Consider the following 24240-nt stretch of genomic DNA (forward strand, 5'->3'; position numbering starts at 1 on the left):
TCGGAGCTCATTCTAGTCGACTTCATGCTCAAATGAGCTGAAACACTATATAGGTTCAAGTCACAAAACAACAACAAAAATCTCAATCTTAAGAACCAAACCTGAATCTAGGGGTCAGATATTATCTCTCTTTGATCTACCTTTCCTTACCTTATACATTTTGTATTTAAAATGCGCATAAACATTTCAGTTCACATGATGCATCGTTCCTCAGGTGAAGACTTGTCATGTGCCGTGAGGACTGATGGTCGGAGGTGAAATGAAATGCTAGAAAAATAAAAGGAAATGTATGAAAGCCTAACAATGCTTTACAAAGAAACTACTGTTATTTGAACATCTGAGCATATAAACCAAGCACTGCAGCTCTGGTACAGTCAAGTCAAGATCCAGTGACACACATAAAAATCTCTGTGGTGCGCACGAGCATGGCATCATAACTGACATCATGATACATCAATGCATCTGGCTTCTGGATTCATGGTGGCACTGGGCCAGACATCTGGGAGCCAGTCCATGTGCTAATAAATTTTGCCAGTCTGTTCAGCGTCACACATTTGCCAAAGAATTTAATCATGAATGAATTTACTCAAAAAGTTCCAAAGCTCTACAGCACAGTCCGTTCCTCAGTGATCCCCTCAGTTGTTGGATCTGCTTGTGCTTTCAGGTACTGTACATCTTCATTCATGAGCCCTGAGCATGAGCCCTCTTTATCGGCTGTATCCTATTACTGACTTAGAGGGTTATTTTCACATTTCTTCTTGCTTGAAAGTCAATTAAGATGACTATAAACCTCAATGATTTTGTAATTAAGGAAAATTGAGGAGGGTGAAAAACAAGGAGACAGAGTCAGAGCGAGAAAAAAAAAAAATACCAACAGTGTAGAGTGAAGGAGAGAGAGGGAGTGGGGGGAGGACAGAGAGGAGGAGAGGTTAATGCCCAAAAATAGAAACCAATTCCAGAGGAGAAATGGAAATACAGGTAGATCTGAAAGGAGGAGTAAAAAGGGAGCAAAACAGAAGAGTGACAGGAGTGAGGAGCAATGCAACAGGAGGGCTGAAAATTCAAATTCAAGTCAAAGTCTGACTGTCATGTTGTGTAAAAGCCTCACACTGTATCATCATTATCATTATCATAAGATTTATTTAAAGCTTTAAGAAAACCAGTCAAACATGCCCGATGATCATGTGTTCATCATGTGTTCATCATGTGTGGAGGCAGTTTATAATGTCCAGTCGAAGGAACTATCTGATCTGAAAGCAGTTTTCTTTCTTGTTTCTATCTTCAGCATCATAACAAGGACGGTATTATAAATTCAAAGCTGGCTAACAATGAATGAGTGACTGGTGAATGAATGAATGAATGAATGAATGACACACTGTATTTTGCTCTCGATATACTGAATGAACCTTTTAGATGACACAGTACAAAAGACTGTTTGAAGATTTACATTCAGAGATCTTATAGTTATCATTCATTGGACTCTTCAATGTGCTGCTTACATTTTCCAAAAACATGCACATGCCAAGCAGCAACCACCATTTGTTTTCCAATTTCCACATCCAACTCAATAAATATGGGAAATGTTTGAATTCACAGCATTTGTACAGTTTTGTTCTCGGCTCTGATCTCATCGCCGCTTGTGAGCATACGTGTAAATCTCAGCACAGCTGGAGATCAGGAAGTGATGACTGTGAGACTTTGGATTCTTTTGTCTCACTAAATGTTTCTCTGCAGCCACTTTCTTACCTCTGCCACTTGAAGGTGGTCTGACTGGAGGATTGTGTGATTTGTGTGCTGTGATCACCCACCCATAGTTTTTGTGATAAGACCAGACCACATGGACTAAGAGCAGCGGTTCCAAACGGAGCCCCCAGAGGTGTCGCAAACTAAATCTGTGTGGTCCTGAGATGATTAGAAGGATTGGATTAAAAACATACTGTGTTACACAAAATGTTGTTTTTTTTTGTCATGTTTTCTTATCATCGTTCCTCCTTTGTGAAATACTTGATGCTGTCAACTTTTCAGAGATCAAAGAATCATAATCTAATCACAAATAATCTCTCATTTGCATTACATGATGTATTAAATCTACCATGAGGGGTCCCGAGTAGATACTGTTTTGCTTTGAGGGAACACAAACTAAAAAACGTTGGGAACCACTGGACTAGAGCATCAGCAGTAACAATTTCAAACTTTCATTTTATCATTTGATTCGATAAAAGCATCACTTAACGTAATGGATAGAAACACTGTGTGATTGCTACTAGGAACTTGATTGGCTGAGGTTGATACACAGTGGACTCTGGTTAAAATGACAATGCATTTGTTACATGGAAGGGTTTTATTTGTATCACTGGCCTAATAAAACTCTGCTGCTGTTTATGCAACAGCCCTCTCTGAATCTAAAAGCTGTTACTTCAGATGAGCGAGCACGCCCTTTTTGAAGATTTTCTGGGAGCATCTGTTTCGTTTGAAATTCTCAAAACTGTCACAGCCTTCAGTAAATTGGAGCCTGCAGAGGAACAGTATGGCTTTGTGGATTCACTTTGTCTGAGACTGTCCTGACATCAGCTGGCGGAAGGTTGGCAGCTGACATAAAAATAGTATTTGTTTATGAGTGACGAAGCTCTCTGTAGTCAAGAGCCTTCAACCAGCAGTTACTCATGCATCACAGGTACATTCTGCAAAGCAGCTGGCTTCTCTTCCAGCCCTGCCTTACATTATTTTCACCGTCAGACATAGCTTCTGGTGATGTCCATGCAACAGTGCCATTCATGATCGTTTTTACAAACTCAAACTCTTCTCTGATATCCACACCATGCTGTTGTTGTGCCCACTGAAGCCCCTCATGCGTGCCCCCTGTCACCATGCGCCACTCACTTGCTAAACCGTAGGCCTCCGGCATGCATGTGGCTCTGGACCGTCTGCCAGCGCCCGGCCTTGCTGCCCCCCGTCACCATGCTCCGAACGCTGTCACTGCGACTGGGCCCTGCCCCAGTCCCAGAGCAAGCACCACCCCCGCTGTCACTGGCCCCCGGCGAGGGTCCAGCACCGCCCTGCCCACCCTTATCCACAGCCCCACTGGGAGGAACAGTGGGGTCGATCGGACACAAAGAAACACGGACAGACAGAAAGAAAGGACCAGGAGAGGATACAAGGAAGAGAGACAGACGCACAGACGTACAGAACCGGAGAGCAAAAGAATTGTCAGTGAAGTTAGTCAAACGGTGAGTAAGACACTGTGAGCTCTCAATCCAGTCACAAGTGTCTAGTATACAAAGAACCTGAGCATCCGCTGCTGGCGAGCCAGACAGTCAGTAAAACAGCAGTGAAGAGGTCTGGGCTGAGATTTACTGTGTAACCCTGTGAGGAAAACAGAGACCACGGTTGCTTTTTCTGTGGACACTTGACTGAGACGAAAACATGTCTTCCAAAGTACAACCCTGATTTGACTCAAGAAAGTTGGGAAGCTGTGTAAATGAGCTACTCGCCATACTTGACAGATACTCAATTGAAAACAGTATCAAAAACAACATATTTAATATTTCACCTCATCAACTTCATTGACTTTCGTAAATATCTGCTTCTTCTGAATTTGATGCAGCAACACATTTCAAACATGTTGAGACAGGAGCAACTAAAGACTGGGAAAGTAGTGGAATGCTCCAAAAACACCTGTTTGGAACATTCCACAGGTAAACAGGTTCATTGGTAACAGGTGATAGTGTCATGATTGGGTCGTTCACAAGCAAGGATGGAGTGAGGTTCACCACTTTGTGAAACACTTGATTGTATAAAGAATATTACTACATAGACTTGAAGAAATCCATTATCAGTAAACACAGTTAGTTTGCAAATGATTGTGTTCTGTTTGTATGTTTTTACACAGTGTCCCAACTTTCAAGGTTTGACAATCTAGGTTTTGTTCTTTTCAAAACTGCACAGTGGATTACTTTACTGTAATACTTGTAATGCCAGGTTCACTCGTATAGTGCAAAATATGAGCACTTTTGCATATTCACTAAAGCCTATTTTGGACACATTTGAGATGAGAAATAGGCCACAGAGTATGAGGAGTTTGTATATGCAGCAGGTCTGTCCCATTTCACTCCACAGAGGAGACAGCTGTGACCAGTCTGCTGTCTCTGTGAATTGGGCATAATAGCTGAGTAATGACGCAGACGCAACATCTTCAGATTTTGACCTGCAGACCTGCAGAAGCAGGTCTGATGATAACAGAATACTAATGTGTCTGTAATTTCACAGCAGCTCACCTGCAGCTCATGATGAAAACAAAAGCACTTTTATCTAATGCGCTTGTGCAAAAATGTTTCCACAGTAAAATCCCTCAACGTAGTCCTCATCGCGCTTCCTAACCCACCCCAGCCGACCTCGACTTAGATGTCACAGAGACGAGCACAGACAGAACGTCGACTTCAGCACAAGGACCTTCTACTGAGTGAGGACAAACCACACGACACACAGCTGCACACCAGGACATCCATCGTCTTTAACAACATTTAGACATTAAGTGTAAGCTGACGGTAAAATGAATGAGTTCTCACTGAATGATGAGATCTTTTCTGGCTTCTGTTGTGATACACGCGTCCATACAACACTCACAAATCAGCACCCTAAAAACGCAGCTGTCGTTTAATATTGTTACTTCATTTGTTGATTTCATTTTCCTTTTAATTGAGTTTTTAATGTTTTTCTGCATTTCTTTACCTCATATAATGCACTGTGGATTGCCCGAGTTTGAAATGTGATAAACAAACAAACTTGCCTTGCATGCCTAAAGGCATCATTATTTCAACAGTAGGGAGTAAGACAGAGTTGGCTGATCCACTATCGCACATCTCAGAAATCATCAGCCTATTAAATGCCACTCAAATATGAATAATTATCTCAGTAACGTAATGCAATGCAATCACAACAATCGCAGCTGATTTTACAATAGCTTCAACATCGCTGCACACATACAGAGTAATTGATAACCCTGTGGTTTTTAAGAGTCAAGTGAGTTGTAATTAGAGAGGATAAGAATGAACTGGTTCTGATACCAAACAGACGTTTTACCATCCAAACACTTAATTGTTGTACTGCACATGACTGAGACAGTATGGATGAGGGCTGAGTAGACCTGACTCAGGAGGGCTATCAGGCACTTTACGGCACTTACAGTACTATGAGTAATAGTGGGGGTCATGAGAGCAAATGAGCAGGAAACAGCGAGTGGAGGAAGAGGAGAGAGGAAGAAAAACATGTAACAACTTCATACACACACACACAAAAAAAAACATCACAACAGGTAGAGAAGTAGAACAGAAACCACCCCATTAAAGGAAAAGTTCAAGATTTTGGGAAATAACATCTGATAGCCTTCTGGCAGAGAGTTAGATGAGAAGATCAGCACCACTCTCGCATCTGTCCGTTAAATATGAAGCTACAGCTGGCTGCCAGTTAGCTTAGCTTAGCACAAAGACTGGAAACATAAGGAAACAGCTATTTCAAGGTAACACAATCTGTGTACTAACTCCTCTTAAACTCACTTGTATCTTGTTTGCTTATTCTGCACAAAAAGTGTGAAAACAACAGTTCACCATCTCACAGGGTTGGTTACGTGCTTCTTGGCCAGGCGCAGTAACTTTCTGGAGTCTCTGCTAGTTGTCTGGAAACAACAACGGCAAATTGTTTTTTTCACACTTTGGTTTTCATCAGTGAGCTGAAGAGGTGCTGGTAGGCAGATTTTGTAACGTTTGGACAGAGCCACTCAAGCTTCTTCCTCCTGTTCACACTCTTTAGTTTAGTTTAATTTATAAGATGGGGTGGCTGTAGCTCAGGGGGGAGAGCGATCATCAGGAGGTTGGTGGTTCGATCCCTGGCCTCCGCAGTATCCTTGGGCAAGATACTGAACCCAAAAGTGCCCCCAATGCTGCGCCATCGGTGTGTGAATTCGTATGTTTGTGCCAAATGACTACTTGTAATTGTAATAAGCACAATAATGTGAATACAGATACATTCAGTATAATATGCTAAGCTGAGCTAAGAAGCTGCTGGGTGAAGCCTCACATTCAATGAGACAGAGTGAGAAACAGAAAGTGACATCTCATCAAACTCTCTGTCAGTAAACCATACCTGATAAAATATCAAGCTATTCTTTAAAGTAACCCACTCAAAGATGAAAATAAATCAATCAAAATCAACAGTCAACCCTTTGTGGATGGAAACCCTAACGGTTCCTGAGAAGCAGATGTGAATACTGAGGCTGGATTGTATAAACGGGGAAAAGGTTCAGGTAAAACAGCGAGATCTGCTCTCTGAGGGTTGTCCGTCTCCATGGTAACGCTCCATGGGCTGCAGGTGAGAGGTAAAGAGGATCTGATGAGGGTAGCAGGGCTGTAGGGAACGGGGCACGTCAAACCTTTCACTTATACACCCGGCGCACCACGTGAAAGCAAAATAACTCCGATCTGTCCGAGTTTTGACAAAAAGGAGGGTCTCCACCATAAACTTCTTCTTCTGTGTAACGTTTGTGATTTAAAGCCTGTTCTCTGCTTCCAGATGGGACATATCTGTCAATGTCTGTTGGCAGACAGAAAGGCTCTCTGTCTCTCTTTCGATCATTTGGAAATTTGTTGGAATTTCTGTCAATGTTACGGCAGAATCACACTAATACTGAGAGATGGTGCTGCACACCTCTATCAGGTGCTGCATGGCCGGCAGTGCATACTAAACACCGAGTCACTGTGGACATATCTGAAAGCAAAGAAATTAGGATTACCAGGGATGAGAGGAGACTTCTGTTTAAAGATATGTGCCCACACAGTGTTACAAAATGAGGCTCTCTGCCGCCCTTTAGGCTATTAAATGCAACCGTTTCACTGCTCAGAGTGATATACTGACCGGCCTTTGATTCTGAGTGGTTTTTTTGCGTTATCTGTCAGGTACTTATGCACACAAACAGCCAAACATTAGATGCTGTTAAAATTTGGTGGGCAAGGCAAATCTTTACTGTGCTAATAATGTCCAATTTTTATTATGTCCGCCTCTCATACAGCTTTGCAGGAGCTTTCCAAGGTGCTTACAAGGCCCTGTTCTTTACAGCCCTGCCCAGATAGAGGGATCCCTTACCAGCCATGACTGAGACTCACTTGGGCGTGAGGCGAGGGTCTCCGTAGGGGGCATAGGGAGACATGTTTAAGAGGAACTCCTTGGGCGGATAGGAACTCCACCTCTGTTGCACGTTGCTGCTGTCGTTGTTATTCCAAAAGTCTCTGTCTAGATCACTGCAGCCAGAGAGAGACAGAGAGGTAAGACAGGTGAGAGCGGCAAGCAATCAAAGAAAGTAATAAAGAAGAATAACGTGACAGATGAGAGAAGTGGTGAGAAACAAGGCAGAAAGAAAAACATCATAAAACGAGCAAAGTTAGAATACTGTCTCATAAATCTAAAGGTCAGGGAGAGAGAGTTAATAAATAGGAAAAATATAGTAGTGTCAATGGCTGGAAAGCTATTTTCTAAAACTGTGCACAGCTCTTTGAGCAGAAATACTGAATATATTTGTACATGAAAATATAAGGTGAGTTAAATTAGATTCACGGCTTAAAAGGGAGGTTGAACAGAAGTTTGTTTTAATTCATGTGTCCAAAAACCTGATAGCAATGAAACTTTGGTGCAGGATAAGACACCAAGAATGGAGGGAAAAAAAAGAAGTGACCTGCATGTTTTCCACTCTGTCAGGGATGAGGAAATGAGTAAAACAGAAAAAACTGTATAAAACAAAAACAACAGGTTATTGAAAAAGGACACATTGGACATGAAAAATCTGTGAAAACAGCAAATTAAACAGCAACAAAGCAGCGATGCCAAAGATAAATTCTTAGCTGGCCACCTTTCAGCACCTCTAATCTTTAATCACGCTAACAACAACATCAAATCAAATATTACTGTATGAAATTACTATGTGATATAACAGCACAATTCACGAATGCGGCCATTTGTGAACATTCTGAACGTCACTATTTCTCAAATTTTACTGCAAGTTATAGATAACACAGTTTAAGGGTTGCGGTATGATGTTGGACTAATTAACTAATTTGACCATTTGAGTCATGTTTTGAGATGTTATTTTGAGGTACAGCTTCCATAACTCAACCTTTGAGTTATACAAACAGAAAATACAAGTACCTCTCCCACGCTGTGCGTACAATCTAATCTCCGATAAAGGCCATCGTGTCACGGTGGACATTTCAGACCATTCGTAGGGTGCTACAACATTAGCTTTCCAATCAGAGAAGGCTGATAAAGTGCGATGTTATCACCACATCATAGATCATTTCCATATGCCTCTGACTACACCCTCCCTGACACCTACTTGATGGCTTTATTTTCCCCTCGACCTCTCACAGAATCTGGAGAGCTGGCAGCCTCCACCCCGGGCTTATTCCTCTTCCCCTGCAAAGAGACGAGAGAGACAGAGACAGAGAGCGGAGGAAGGAGACGGATCTTAGAGCCATGTCTTGATCGCTGTTTACAAAAGCATTTTTGCCAGTGAAGTGCTCATTATAGAGGCTTTAGAACAGCATCAGGTTCCAAACATGTTGTAAAATAAGATAGATGAGGGAAGAGCAACAACTGGTCAGACGCCAGGACTACAGCCTGCTTCTGAGGATCGAAACGTGACGGGGGACCACTTAACTACAATGAGATGCAAAGACACACTCTCACATGCACAAACGTGTCTTCACAGACGAACAAAGGAAATGCTTACTACACAATGCAGTTAGCTGCACATCAGACACAGAATGAAATCAAACACATTACAGGACTCGCATACATATCTACACGGAGCTTTGTATCCATTTAATGCTCATAATGCTATAATATGATGCTTGTGTTTGCTCCTAAAAAGTATCCAATGCAAGTGGAGACTGAGGAGACAACATTAAGAGTGTTGAAGAAGTCTCAGTCTTCTTCTGAACAAAAGAATCCAAACACAGTTAAGGCAGGGTTTATAACTGCCTGATGATGAGCAATAAATGCATCTAGTGCTGTTATCAGTGAAATCTGAACTTCATGTCAAGATGCCGTGGGTATCTGCAGCAGGACTGCATTTAAACCCTGGTGTCAAGTCTAAAACCAGCTTAAGGAAACTGAAACAAGGGCATCCTAGATATGGTTTTAAAAAAAATGCATACAGGGAAAAAAAAAACACACTTTCAGTAACCTAAATGTTTTATTCTCAAAGCAGAGAAGATACTCTCCAGAGCTCTTCTAGGGAGAAACAAGCTCATTTGGAGCATGAGAAAATTCGTACACAGCCTCCTTTCCTTACTCTCTGCACGTTTACCATTTAATGGATAGTGCTTTCAGCAGAGCAATATGCAGCAGTTACAGTTATTGACCCCTGCGTTTTATTGAACTCTATATTTATTGAACTCCAGAGGGTGATAACACCGAGCTGAGTCACGCAGACTCTTACATAATGCCTTTTCCATGGTAACCTAACAACAAGGACATGAAGAGCACATAGGCCGGGGAATGTCCACCAAATAGCCAAGACCTCTATTCATTTCTCAGCTTGAAACACATTTAGACATACCGAGTCAAGTTTTATCTATGATCAAGCAAACAACATTCTGGACTTGCTCCTATTTGGACATCTCGGCGACATCGCCATCTGTTGCTGTGGATAATTATCTACCTCATCAACTTGACTGAGTTTTAATCACATATGTCATATTTTGACAAAATATGCAGTACTTTGCAAATGACTCCAATAAGAAACACCACATCTTGCCAGACAGATCCCAAAATAGATTTAAAAGAGCCGAATCTGCCTATTTTGGCCACATTTCGATGAGCTTTATATATAACATTAATATAAAAGTCTTGCAGAGGGGTTGTGTGATGAAAGGAGAATTATTTACTTTGTTATGAGCAACCATGATTCCAGAAAAGTTGAATGTGGTAATTTGCTACTCCCTTTTGACATAATACTCAACTGAAAACAGTACGAAGACAATATATTTAATGTCTTACCTCATCAACTTCACTGATTTCTGTAAATATATGCTGATTCTAAAGTTGACCTCGAAACGCTCAGCCGTTCACAAGCAAGGACGGAGCGGGGTTCAGTGCTGTGTGAACGCATGATTTTATAAAGGGTAATACTGCATGGGCTCAAGAACACTTCATAAAACGGTTTGTTTGCAAATGACTGCATTCTGTTTTCATGTACGTTTTACACAGTGGCTCAACTTTTTGGGAATCAGGGCTGTAAGACGTTATTGTTTTCTTGCTTTTTATAGCAGTGAGTAATGCTGTTTGTACATCCAGAGGGGCCTGCTGGTCTGGGCTCGATCAGGAGCTGGTTTGTGATGAAGGTCTGCCCTGTTTCAATCCTACACTCTCAGCCCTGCTGCTTTTTTACAAGAATTCTCAAAGTTAGTGTTGTACTAATTCATTACTCTTAATAAAACTGAGATCTTGGCACTAATAACTGCTTGCAAGCAGCTCAAGAGCAGAAAACAGTAGAAGACCTGATGATGCTAAATTAAAGTGATGCAATCTGCCATTAAATCTTACTCTGAAATTAGAAGAAGAAGAAGAAAATCTGTCCTTTTTTGCTGGTTTTATATGTTGTTTCTGTTCTGCTGCCTGCTATCAGCGTCTGATGGCGTATAAAAGTCACGAGGGATCATTTTACACTTCACTTCACTTTAACAATCCTTCTGTTTTCACAAACAGTGTAATGTGCACATCCTGTTACGACTAGGACTTTCTGGCAGTTTAAGGTGTGAAATCTTTGAATCGGGGACACTAAGCAGACCTCTGTGTGGAGTCACATCCTCTGCGGTATATTCTTTTTCATGTCACATGCTATAACTGTTTCATATTCACAGGCTATTTTTAGTTTTCAGTTCGCTTGACCTGCATGTCTTACGACTGTTGGAAGAGACTGAAGAAAGCAATACACTTACAGAGAGAACATTTAAAAATGTGCCCCGCTGAGCAGCGGGTTCAAACCGAGGACCATCGTGTTTGTGAGTGACGCCACTAACCTCCATGTCAGAGACATCACAAAGTCTCAAAATGAGGACAGTCTGGCACCATGATTTGCTGAGCTGACTGGGTTTGTGTTGCTTCAATTATTTATGGTGTGAAGAGTCACAGAGGAGTGCCTGTCGCAGCGCACAGATTTACTAATAAAAAGGTATAAATCCAATCATGAGATTATGGGACCTTAAAGAAGTAAGAGTGGAAACCATCCAGTATTGAATGAATGACTTCTTTATAGAACCCTTAAGAGGTTCTGGGGGATTAAGAGCTGTTTAGACATCTTGTTCAAAGGCTCTCGGTGGACGTACTGTACATATGGATGGCATTTAATGCAACCTCATAAATATTTAAGTGCTGTCTGAAAAGCCTCTGAACAGATGGTTCCAGACGTAGACAAAGAACACCGCCAGTTTCTAGTTTCCTCACACTTTGACAAAATAGGTCACTTGTCATTGTTGTCCACAGATTGGCCCATGTGACCGTTCCAGAAACAACTTGTGCACGTTTTCTGATCTAAGGTTTGAAAATGTCTTGTGTGTCGTCGTTTTCTGAATGTAACAACAGGACAGTAAAATATTCAGTCAGGAAAGTCAGGAAAACACAATAGGTTGTATTACAAATATTACAATATTCCAAATTTCATGCAGGTCATATAAACACCTTGTTCCAGTTGGATATTCCAAATTAGGCCTTATTCTGAATTGAGCATTTTCCAGTTAAGACTTGTGGGATATGCTGATATTATTTCGGTTTTAGGAGCATTCTTTGGACATGTAGACAGGACATTTAGTATATGCATCTGAGCATTATGAATACTGCATTACTGCAAGACCAACAGTGTGTTTACAGTCATCTCTGTGCATGCAGAAAAGAGAAGCCCACATCTTCGGTTAGAGGGAGAAACACACCTACTTTTAAACATTACGAAAGACTTGGATATCAACAGGTTTTTGGATACATGCAAATATCACAATGAATAATGATGTATTTTTGTACATCAACGGGAGTATGCACGGCTGCGTGCGTGGTCTTTTTAGGAAAAAGGGCAAAATGTAATATTTTGTGCATGTGAACAAAGTCACTGTCATCTGCTTTAAAGATACTTGCATTATTGGAAAGAGAAAACAAATGTTTAATGCTAATGCTAATGTTTATTTCTATGTGACTGAATTTCTTAGCAGACTGTGATCGATGCTTTCTCAATGATGAATGCAAGTATTTACTCAATAAAGGATTTTAAGCAGCATGCAGCCTGGAGGCTTTCAGACACAGCACAGTGCTGAATGTTTATCTGAACACAGCTTTCAGTGTCCTGCAGACAGGTGGCCTCTTTATGAATTCTACTGTATCCATCTCTAATGCATCCACAGCACAGTCTATTATTTATCATGTCACATCTCATGTGACCAGCTCAGCACAAACATTTTCAATAGAGAGCAAAGCTCAGGGCCTGACCTAATGTGGACCTACATTCAGCCACCTCACTGCAAACACACACATACTGTACAGTGCTTACACACAGGTAAGAATAATAAGAGACTCAAGGACTCAGAGAAGGGTAGATTTCTAGCAGTCAAGAATATGCTATCAAGTGCAGCTCATCTATCATTAAACAGAATCATAAAATCTTGAGGAGGCTGGAGAGGAGAGGGTGGAGAAGGTACAATGTTGAGAGAGTGTGGGAGGATGTGAGAAACAGAAGGGAAGACCGAGAGGAGGGGGAGAAACAGGAGTACGACGGCAGAGTAGAGGGGCAAGTGAGAAAACTGAAAGGGACGTGATAGAGGAGGGCTGAAACAGAATCCACAATAATGGAGCTGTCATAGGGGAGCTTAAAGATGCCACATGAGACGAGCTGGAGACGTGAGAGGGACAGAGGGGGATTCCCTGTTCACAGCCCTGCTTCCCCATCCTGCCATCACACACCTGGATGTTCAACACCGACCACCATCACCTTCTCCTCCCGCCTGTCTGCACGCCTCTGTGGCTGTTTATGCCTCTCATGTCCCCCCTCCTCCCACTCTCCTCCCTCTTCCACTCCCTGAAAACAACCAATGGCATGAGACCACTTCCAGACAGCGTCATCTCTTCTGGAGCAAATGCGTTCGTGTGAATCAGAAACGTGGCATTCATATTTATGATTCATCAAACCAAAAAAAGTGACTTATCTCTTGGATAGCACACACGAAACTTGATTTTATCAACCTAATCTCCCAGAAATCATGTTTAGACATTATTTATTTATTTTCCCAGTTACTTCTGGTATGAAAAGAAACTGCTGTCTGGATTTTGTTCCCTGGAAACATTTAGGCATTAAAAGCTGAGCAGGTTGTCATGAGTTGCTGGTCAAAACACACACACACACACACACACACACACACACACACACACACCCACATACACACACACACACACACACACACACACACACACACACACACACACACACACACACACACACACACACACACACACACACCTGGTCACGCATTGTCTGTGGTGCACAGTCCTTACCCCTCTGTGTGATGTGTGTGTGTTCTGCGTTTTACTGATTATTCAACATGTAGCTGCTGGTTGAAGAGTTAATACTGAAAGTACAGAGAAACAGTGTTTCAAAACATGGTCATATATAGACTGTACATCAGGCGTGTTAATCACCTTAATCATACATAATTGTAAATGTACAAATGTGTGTGTGTGTGTGTGTGTGTCACTTACTTCTCAAATGTCAGGATTTGCTGTTTTTCTTTGTCTTATGATAGTACATTTGATACCTTTACATCTTTTTCTTTTTTCATCTTTACTTATTCCTGACATTTGAGAGCCAAAACGGGAAAATAATCAGCACATGAATAGATGATGAAAATCATAATCACTTGCAGCCTTATTTCTGACCTTTACATATTTTCATGTCTGGCACGTTGCTTCTTGCTCTGTTTTTTTTAACCTGTAGGTGTTTATTTAACCTTTAGGAGTGTAACACTCAAACCAAACAGAAGATAATAATAAGAAAGATTAAAAAAAGACAGACAAGGACTACGAAGGGGAAACTTCCAGAGGCAGACGAGAGGAAAGAGGGATGATCCCGGAAAAAGAAACCAGTGACATTTTGACAAGGACATGGAGATAAAGTGACAAAGGGACGAATACAAACCAGACCATTCGGTATAAAAGGAGAAGAGCATGATACAAAACAAAGACAGAGACATAGATAACATGAGGGTAGACAAAGATAAGAAATGGGTTTGTTTCTCAGGTTCAGTAGGTTTGGTTACACTAAAGCAATGATAGCAAATTTGATTTTAAGGAGCACTTAACATACTTCTAAAGAATCTAGTCTGGAGATTCTAAATGTAAACATAGAAAAGTCTGTCATTAGCTATTTGTCCTCTGAGAATAATGTTAACTGTCAAGTTGTGTGTGCTTGATCAGCCACTGTGCTGCGACCCCGCCCCAAAACAGAGAGACAGACAGAGATGACAGAGCGGGACAAAAGGGAGACAGAGAGGGAGGACAGCAGGACAGAGTGTAGGAAATGCCAGCAGATCAAAATGTATAGGAGGCATTACATTTGCTCCAGCAGCAGCCAATAGCTCAGAGTGATGCTCATTAGCATATGAATCATTAGCGTGGCGCTGGAGGCAGGCAGCCATGATGCACAAAGCTCAGAGTGCACAAAGACATGTTTACAGAGAGCACTAAGGTCTCTGATCATGTTTGCTGTCATGGCCAAATATACAGCCTGTCTCTGGCTCCTGCGCCAGAGAGCACAGAAAGTAAAAAAACACAAGTCAACAACAACAAATCGGTGTATTCTTTCAATTCAAGGTCACAGTGTCATCAAAAGAAACCTTGACTGCTCATTCAGCTGTAGTCCACGTGCAATACAACAATGTTGTTCAGACACATGTTACAAAAGAATATGGCGGGCTATAAAATGTTGCTGTGGAGGAAGATGTGTTTTCATGAGAGCCATTTGCCTTCAGTCACAGGGAGGAGCATTGAACCTCAGACTGCAGTAGGTCTGTAAAACTTTAAAATGCTAACAGCTGACTGTGAATGTTTCATAAGTCTTTGATCAAATACATCCTGGTTGAAATCACATTTGTTTTCTAATTTTAGAATATATTTAGTGCCAACATCTGTTTATGTTATGTTTAAACATCATTTTATTGTTTCGATTACTTATACTTATTATACCACTAATTTAACATTAAACGGCTGACACGATGTGAAACTTGCAGAGTGCATTGTGGACAGGACTTGTTTTATTCATGACTTATTGTCCAAAAAAAGACAAAAAACACTTGTTTAATTATTTTGTGGAACCAATTACCGAGAAGCATCATGTCAAACACAAACACATTTACATATTTTAAGGTATCAAGATTTTACAAACATGTTGATGTCTGGAAGACGTGGATGAAACTGGGTGCAAAACCTTCATTTTAAAAGGATTCATAAATAATGACTAAGCGGTGATGTAAGCGAGTGATGTAAACATTATCAGCAAATTAACTAAAAGCTCATTTATTTTCTGTCACAAGCAGAAATCAGCCCACAAAGAAAAACAATGAACGTCACATGATCGACTGAAACCAGGTCAGAGCTATGAGAACTGTATCATCATCTGCATCTATTTGCTGTACCTGCTGGTGTTTTCCTTCTCATTATTCTTTATTCCGTGCAGCTGTTCCTGCGCGGGCCCATCCCCCAAACCAGAGCCATTTTAATAAAAAATAACTTCAAAAATCCCAAGTGTTGTTCCTCGTCTCAGCTGAGATAACTTTCTCTAAAACATTTCAGATAAATGTCAATAACATGCTGGTGGAAAAGTGACTAATAAGCAGGGTAACTTACCAGCTTACGTTGACACCAGGTGCAGACGCCACACAGAGCTACCAGCCAAACGGCACATACGACGAATGCAACAGACACCAGGAATACACTGAGAGACACTGAGCCTGAGGGAGAGAGACAAAGACAGAGACACATAGAGAGGACAGTATTAGTGCACTTCCTTAGGTTTAAAGTTCACTGTTGAAAGTCCCACAAGCGTATGTTGGCACCGAAGTACGAAGTGTGACAAAGCTCCCATTTTAGGAAACATATAGGTGTAATCAGGGGCGATGCCTTGTAATGTGCCTTCCTTCCGTCTTTCCTTCCTTTCCCCATTCATCCTTGTCATCTGGCATCTGTCATCAGTCAGACACTGAGAGAAACGCACCAGGAGTGAGGGGGGAATGACACAAAGGCACTGAAACTGCTTCATGCTCATGTTCCCTGCATGTATCAATAGGAGACGCGCACATGTCAGGAAGAGATAATATCATGGGGCCAGAAGCCATGCAATTACCAGCTTCCGCTTTCTCTCTTCCATCTCGTAAATCCTTCAGCAACTTTGTTCCCGTCTTGACAGATGATGAAAACTTCTTCCACGGCCGTCTATTCCTCATCTCTATTTCTTTCAATTACTGCCTCTCAACGATGCTGTTCATTCAGTTGTCTGCCACCTTGTCTGCCAAGTAATTTAAAATGCAAAGGCACGCTGGCAAAACAATGTCTGCAAACAAGGAGCTCATAACTGCTACATCCTTTTTCTCAGCAATACAGTCAATCTTTTTCTGAGTCTCTCGCTACCTGGAATATGCATCTGGCTGCTGATTCTTCCCTTTTTCTCTACATTTCACTCTCCATCCCTGCCCAGGCACGTTCAACATTTAGACGTTTTTGGGCGGCAATAACAGAGGAAGTGTATTACTTCTTCAGGTGTGTTATGCACCTTTTAAACAAAAGTTCAATACACTGTTATTCTCTGGTTTAGAGTTAGAAATTGTGGTTGTTACTCACATTAGAAGCCGTCTCTTTTTACAAACATTTGATAGTGTCAGCTTGGAGGCTCCCTGTCTCCCTTCGCTTATCCTTATCAACTTTGTAATAAAGGCATAAAAAGCCCACCAATACTTACAGAAAGAGCAAGAAAGAAACATGGCTGCTTGAAGAAAAGTCTAAAATGCACTACTTGAGGCACACAGCATTCAATAATCATCACTGAAATTTGAAAAAAGTTTGTTCTTTGACATTCTTTCATAAAGAAAAAATAACTACAAGGCTGACTGGATTAATCTATCCTTGTACGTCTCCCAGAGGCTCATCCAGTTCACTTTCATGCAGAGGTTTATATCCTTGCTTTTAGCAGTCTGAACTCCTCCAATCATTTAAGTGTCAGCTTCTTTTAATCCACCGGCCTCACCAAAATTAAAAGTCTGTCCACCTGTTTGATAGGGCACCTGATTTTAAATTGTGAAATATTAGGCATGGCAGAATATGGTGGTGATAAAGATCACAGTTCTCGCTCTGAGCCATTCAGTCTAGCAGCAGAAGGTGTCTTGTGGTAACTTTCAAAAGCAACTCAAAGCTTAACAGATAAGTCGTCTCAGTCTTACTGGTGTTCTTGCCAATACATGCAGAAAAAACAGAGTTCGCTTCATTGAGACAGCTACAAAAGCTGAAATACTCCTCAGCTGGAAGGAATACAACCAGCTGGAAAGCAGAATGACTCCTTTTAGACCTTTTAGAACTGCCAGACCTCCATGTGTGGACACACAAGTCTGACAGTTTTTCACTTGGTGGGGTGTTATCAGCAGGGGGACTTGATGGTACCAGGCACTAACCCACAAGAGTTACTTTTTTCAAGTCAAGACATAATATAACCAGTCCTGTGCAGATTACATGATGGTTACTGTGGTTGTGTTCCTTTGCATCCTGTCCCTGCCTGTATAAAGGCCTAGCACCCACATTATGAAAACCACCAGTGACTAGAGGTGTTCCTAAATCAACCCATCCTAAAATAAACTACAGTTCCATTATAAAAGGTTTGCACTTGGAAATCATCTGCCCATCCTTCTTTGCTGTTGAGTCTGTTTCTTTTCTGGAATTGTTCAGCTGATACATGTGATTTTGGGAGCAGGTAGTGAAATGCGTTGGGTGTTACTGAGGATAAGTTTGTGGTTACAAGGAGGTTGACACTTTAATAACTGGATGAATTCAAACTGCTAAAAGCAAGGACACAAAGCTCTGCATGGATGTGAACTGGATGAGCCTCTGGGAGACACACAAGGAAAGATTCAATGTAAGGTTGTACAACCTGATCCCAAAAATGTTGGGTCTCTGTGTAAAACCTAAAGAAAAACAGAATGCAGTCATTTGACAACAAAGTGTGTTTACTGACATTAGTTTTATAAAGCCTTCCTGAGCTCATGTAGTGACATCCTTTATACAATCATGTGTTCACAAAGTGGTGAACCTCACTCCATCCTTGCTTGTGAATGACTGAACCTTTCCAAGATGCCCCTTTCATACCCAATCGTGATACTATCACCTGTTACCAATGAACCTGTTTACCTGTGGAATGTTCCAAACAGGTGTTTTTGGAGCATTCCACTACGTTCCCAGTCTTTAGTTGCTCTTGTCCCAACTTGTTTGAAACATGTTGCTGCATCAAATTCAGAATAAGCAGATATTTACAAAGATGAAGTTGATGAGGTTAAAAATTAAATATATTGTCTTTGTGCTGTTTTCAATTGAATATCTGGCAGAAAGTATTAGCAAATGATCACATTCTGTTTTATTCATGTTTTCACTGTTTCTGGAATAACTATAACTGAATAGAGCTACAGTTCAGCACCATGGACAGCATCCATCCCCAGTGCCCCTCCACCTGCAGGCTCAAGTGAGATCTGCACACCTGGTGGACAGACTGGGCTAAGCTCGTATGCATGGAGCTCAGGAGGGTTTTTGCTGTCCTGTTTCATCATTCAGGTTTTATTGTAAATATGTCAAATAAATGTCAAGTCAACTGCAAGGATGTCTGGTTCCTGAGTCTGTATCACACAGAAAAGCTCTCTGAATCTTGAAAATTGATTGCATGCATGTTTTCAGGAGCATTTAAAGATGTCACATAGAAAGATGCCAGGAGCCCAGCGTATGGGAGTATTTGTGTTGGTATTCACAAACCTACGCGTTTATGGAGTCCTGAACACATTCACAACTTGAAGTACGTGCATACAGACTGATAATGCTGCTACAATAATACCCCCACACCTGCAGAGAAACCTCATTTGGAGCCTCTCTCTTTTGGCTTATGATTACAGATGAGGGCTGAACACATGAGGGCTTTGTAGTTCAGCTCTCACTTTACTGCCATGGTCGGACACAAACCTCGTATTACCTCAGCTGCTGCGCCCTGTGAGCAATCTGTATGATCTCTTTTACCCTCACTTGAGAACAAGATCTTTGCCAAGGAGATGAGCTCATTCCCTCCAAAATCCACTTCCCTCTGTGACCTCTCTCGCAAAATGACCTCCTGAGCATCTGTTGCAGGAAGTGGCCTCATTAAACTGTACTAATCATTGCTGAGAAGCTTTTTTCTTTTAATCTACTCTACCTGGAACAATGGAGCATTGGTAATGAGGTCCATTTCTAATCTTGTTTTTAAACTGCTATTGACACCTTCAAAAGAGTGAGAGTATTACGCTGTATCCTCACCTGTGCACTCATTTGAAAAGTGACTCAAAAGCAAAACAAGAACTAAATGATTCACAGGAAGAAACAAAGTGATTTAAAAGAAATTAAAATGATCAAACAAAAGTTTTAAAAATATTTCGCCAACAGTCTGAACTGCTAGTTAAAGTCGCTAGAAAAACTGCCATTACTAGATTTTCCATGTATGTTACAGAATACGAGGATCACCTAAAAGGTCATCTCCATTTGCAGTGAACTCCTCATAAATATGCTAAAGAATGACAAACAAATTAACAGGGATGGACGGCAGAGATCCACATCAAAGGAGGCACCAAAGGTACACACATTCAAATGTTAACAGTTCATGACAGGGTGAGGAGGCTCAGTGAACCACGTGGACCTCTGTGTCGAGCAACTGCTCCTCCACTTTGAGAGGAGCCAGCTGAGGCGGCTCAGCCACCTGGGCGGTAAAGCTCTCTCTGGAGTGGCCACGACAGACTGGAGGGAGACCACACGACAAGACATGATAGACATCCTCCATCTGGCTGGAGGAAGCTGCAGGTTGGCTAACGCAGCTGCTTTGGAGCTAATTAAGATGTAATCTAGATCATTTAAGCATCTGATCTGCTGACATTAGGTAATGTGAGCAACCGGCTTCTTCAGTGTTCATTCAGTTGAGTTGGTTTGACCTTTGATTGCCAAATTTAAGACTTTTTGTTGAGAGATTGCCTATTATATCGCGTTCAGTATCATTTCTTACAGTAGATATACCACCAACTATACCACAAGTCAGGGTCCTCTTTCTCGCTGTTTCCAAAACTTTCAGCCATATCACACAGTCTTCATTGGTGGATGGGCTCAGTTGTTAGCTCAGTAGCTAATACGATTTTACCCAAAGTACTTTTAAGACTTCTCATCCATGTTGGTTTAAAAGTTAAAGATCATGCAGCACACTCCTTATTAAACCTTATTTGTCTAAAACGTCTATCTCGTGACTTTTTCCTGAGTGATGAATCCATTTACTGTCCGCTCCGAGCTCGACTAGTCTTATTTTCGACGAGCAGTCATAGCCTGCTCAAACCCGTCCTTGCAGAGTACATGCTCTGCTGATGTAGTGACATAATGTCAGGTCATGGGAGGTTCAATAAATGTGGACTGCCTCCAGACGCAGCACCTACTGTGCTGTGTTTGGCATCACACTGGGTCCCTCCCATGGCTCCAAGTGTAAACAAGAGACTTTTGCAGTACTGCTCCCATCGCTCAAACTCCCTCTCTCTCTCCATTTTATGTATTTTGGAGTGACTGCACACATAGATCATTTACTTAATAATCACAAACCGTAATTCAAAGACTGTTTGATATTTAATTACAGGCAGAAGTGTGGTGCCGTTCTCCATATTCTCTTTATAATTGTTATTCTTGTCTACCATCTTCCTTCTTGCTGTCTCTCTGCCAACACATCATTATTTTCACTCGTGGTAATTATTTAATTAATAAGACAACTGATTAGAAGAGTTCATCATAAAATAGCCTTCATAAAACTACTGTTGTCCTTCTCTATCCCAATCCCACACCTATTATTTCATATTTGGTAGCAATTTACAGCACAGGACTGATAACACTGGTGCTATCAGGTGATGGGAAGGTACAGTATATAGACGGGTTTTGTACTGAAGAGAGCAAATGATCTTGTCAACCACAATGTGCACATTCACAGGTAATACATATATGTCACTATTCTTTGTTAGCTGTGGCTGCAGGTTCCTCTTTCTTTACTGTGGACTCTGAGCATATTCATCTGTTGAGTTACTCACTGTTGAACGGTCTTAGTGTTTGCCGTGAAGCACTGATAACGATGAATTACAAAAATATAAATTACATCTACAGGTCAATTGAAATGAAAATGAGGTTGCTGATGAACATTCAAAGACGCATCATCCAACAGAACTCCACACAGCTTTTTACTCTCTTTTAGCTTATTGTTTTGATTTTCTGTACAATTCAGCTTCATCGCGCTCATTGCTGTGTGTCTGTCAGCTGGTTTTGAAATCATTTTGCCCGCTAGGTCCCGAGCATGAACGCATGAAGGCGGGATAAATATTTCTGAAGCTGATCATGTGATCTCACAACCATTAAAACACAGACTTTTATTAATTCTTTTTTCAGTCTACAGCGAACAAATGTATGCTATATATACCTCTTAAGATCAATTTGTTAAACCCAAAATCAAACTGAAATGTAGAAACAGTAAGTAAGTGATATGGGGAGTTACTTGCAGTCACGATTTCTTGGCCAACAGCGACTGCACACAGTCTTTATGGGATCCTGTTGTCACCTTGAGGTTGCTGGGAAACCAGCAGTTCAGTTTGTGCAACTGGGCCCTCACACCAGCAGCACAATTAAAACATTGTGAATAGTAAGGGTATTATTTCCAATGGAGAGACTGGCTGCACTGTCCACTGGAGCCATATCAGCACACACCACACTGATTTTCTAAATTAAACTCTGACCTCAAATGACTCCACATCGCATGTCCAATGGGATTCTGGCATTGGTGGGAGGTGGATGTTAAGTTGGTCACAATTTTACTGTAAAGAGGAATGGGGGAAAAGTACCCCTACTCTCTGATCCTACCATGCCAGCTCTATTCTACCAGGTTAGAAAACTAATCATGCGATTATTTACATACAGATGGAGTTTATAGTGTCCAGTTTTGCTGCTTTGTAGGATAATGTGCTGCTCACGCAAACTATTCACTGTTTGGTTAGGCTATCTGTGTCCCCCTGCTTCAAGTCTTTACGCTAAGCTAAGCTAATTAAGCTCCATACTTAAACAGGAGAGTGAAACTGATCCTTTAAAAGCTGCCTGATGTCTTTTTAATGTTTGCAGATACCAGAAGTTAACTGGCTAAGCGCAGTGTTGGTATTACTGACAGGAAGGATAACACCAAGTCGTGATAAACTGTAGCTTCAGCTTCCCGCTCTCGAACACTTCCCCCCCCACTGTCCTTCCTAATTCAATCCATGCTGGCTTGTCTTGTGGGCACCAGTATCTCTCTCTAAAAAAAAGTGGCCCTTATTCTCTCTGCAGCTCCTCTCTTCCACCTGCTGTGCATATCTGTTTGTGCTCTGTTCACTCTGCTCCTGGTGTTAGCGCCTGGCACGACACAGAGAATAAGCACTGTTAGTCACTGGAGACCTCCGGAGGAGCATCTCTCGCCGCAGGTCGGCACAACATGGAGAGGGCCGGCCCCATGGGAGGTGACCCTTGACTGGCACAACAGACGCACTGCCAGAAGAGTGGCGACCAGTGGGAGGAACATGGACATCCAATTATACAGAAAACCAAAGGGGAATGAAAGAGAAAAGCATGTCTCTGTTTGAAAGACCTCAACTGTATCCAGGCTCAGCGTGGACTGAAAGGCTGAGAATAAATGGTCATAGTTCATTAAACCTGAAGATTACATTATTTACTCTTCATGATTCAGTATCAATGGCAGGGGCTAAAGAGAGAGGAGGAAGCTGTGAGAAGTTTGGCAGGTCGAGTAGACAGCCGGCTCAATCTCGAAGTCCCAGCAGGTGTTTGTTTGTCTCACCTGTAAGAACCTGACTGCCCAGTTGGCTGGAGATCAGCTTTGCTGAACCGTGCTGTCACAAGTACAGGCTTGACTCGTCAGTAAGCCTTTATTTGTGATATTTAATCTGTGAAACTGCTTCCACAATTAGCTTTCTGATTACATTTCACTAAATATAAATAATCTGACTCCTTTATTTAACTCAATTTCTTTGACCAACTAGATATATATTTGACTGCACAGATCTATTTTTTGGTTCGACTTCCAGTTGCACATCACTGAACTCCCCCGGAACTTCTTGTTCCCAGCAACACTCGCTCCAAATCTTTGTCCAAAAAACACTGGATGCCTGCGGGGGATGTCATTCTTTCCACCGCTTTCCCCCAGAGTAGAGCCTGAAGCATGACATTTGTACAAGTAACAGAGGGAAAAAAAATCCACTTCTCTTTGCATAGGGATGTTTTAGTCAGGGTAACGTACTGCAGAAGGGTGACTTTACGAGCCCTTCATCGGATCCCGTCATTTCTAGGCCTGAGGGTTTTACATGACATGCTGGTTAATCTAGTGAGAAGTTCTGGAAATGTTAAGTGCACAATTTACGTATTCTTGGGTTTGACATTTGAAGGGTAGCTGGTTACAAAATACACGTTCAAACTAAATGGCAGGTGGTGGATGGTCAAGGTACTGGCTCTGTTGTGGCCAACTGTGGTCAGGAACGGTGGTTCAGGCACAGTGTTCATGAACCACAAGAACAGCAGTTCACTGACATTTATGACATTACAGCTTCCAGAAAAATTGCAGTAAGCTGTCGTCACCTCTTTGGCCAACCAAGTCAGATGCAGCCTCATCATATCTCAGGTTTTAGGGATCATAAATCAACACTGAACTGCAGAGAGGGACCAACAATGTGAAGTTTTTTGACTGATCAGAGACTAAAGCGTGTAGACAGACACAAGGCAAAGTTAAAGGCAATAGAAGCTAACACTAGGAAAAAGTTGGAGAGCAATGAACTCAGAAGGAACAAAAACAATCTGGCAGGAGGACAGGGAAATCAAAGGAGTATATAAACAGGGCTGAAT

At 41.6% G+C, this 24240-nt stretch overlaps 1 protein-coding gene across 2 annotated transcripts in view; it reads right to left on the minus strand.

Annotated features, from left to right (window-relative positions):
* syt7b (synaptotagmin VIIb) overlaps positions 1-24240 on the minus strand; it is a 91776-nt gene that overhangs the window by 28841 nt on the left and 38695 nt on the right. The window contains exons 2-5 of one of the 2 annotated variants that reach the window (XM_076729207.1): positions 15925-16028; positions 8378-8457; positions 7155-7289; positions 2881-3081 (exon numbers count right to left, since the gene is read on the minus strand). In XM_076729207.1, coding sequence (XP_076585322.1) covers positions 2881-3081; positions 7155-7289; positions 8378-8457; positions 15925-16028 — 520 coding nt within the window. The remainder of the gene's footprint in view (positions 1-2880; positions 3082-7154; positions 7290-8377; positions 8458-15924; positions 16029-24240) is intronic. The other variant, XM_076729217.1, reaches the window with a different exon arrangement.

Source organism: Chaetodon auriga, chromosome 1 (assembly GCF_051107435.1).
Source record: "Chaetodon auriga isolate fChaAug3 chromosome 1, fChaAug3.hap1, whole genome shotgun sequence".
NCBI lineage: Eukaryota > Metazoa > Chordata > Actinopteri > Chaetodontiformes > Chaetodontidae > Chaetodon > Chaetodon auriga.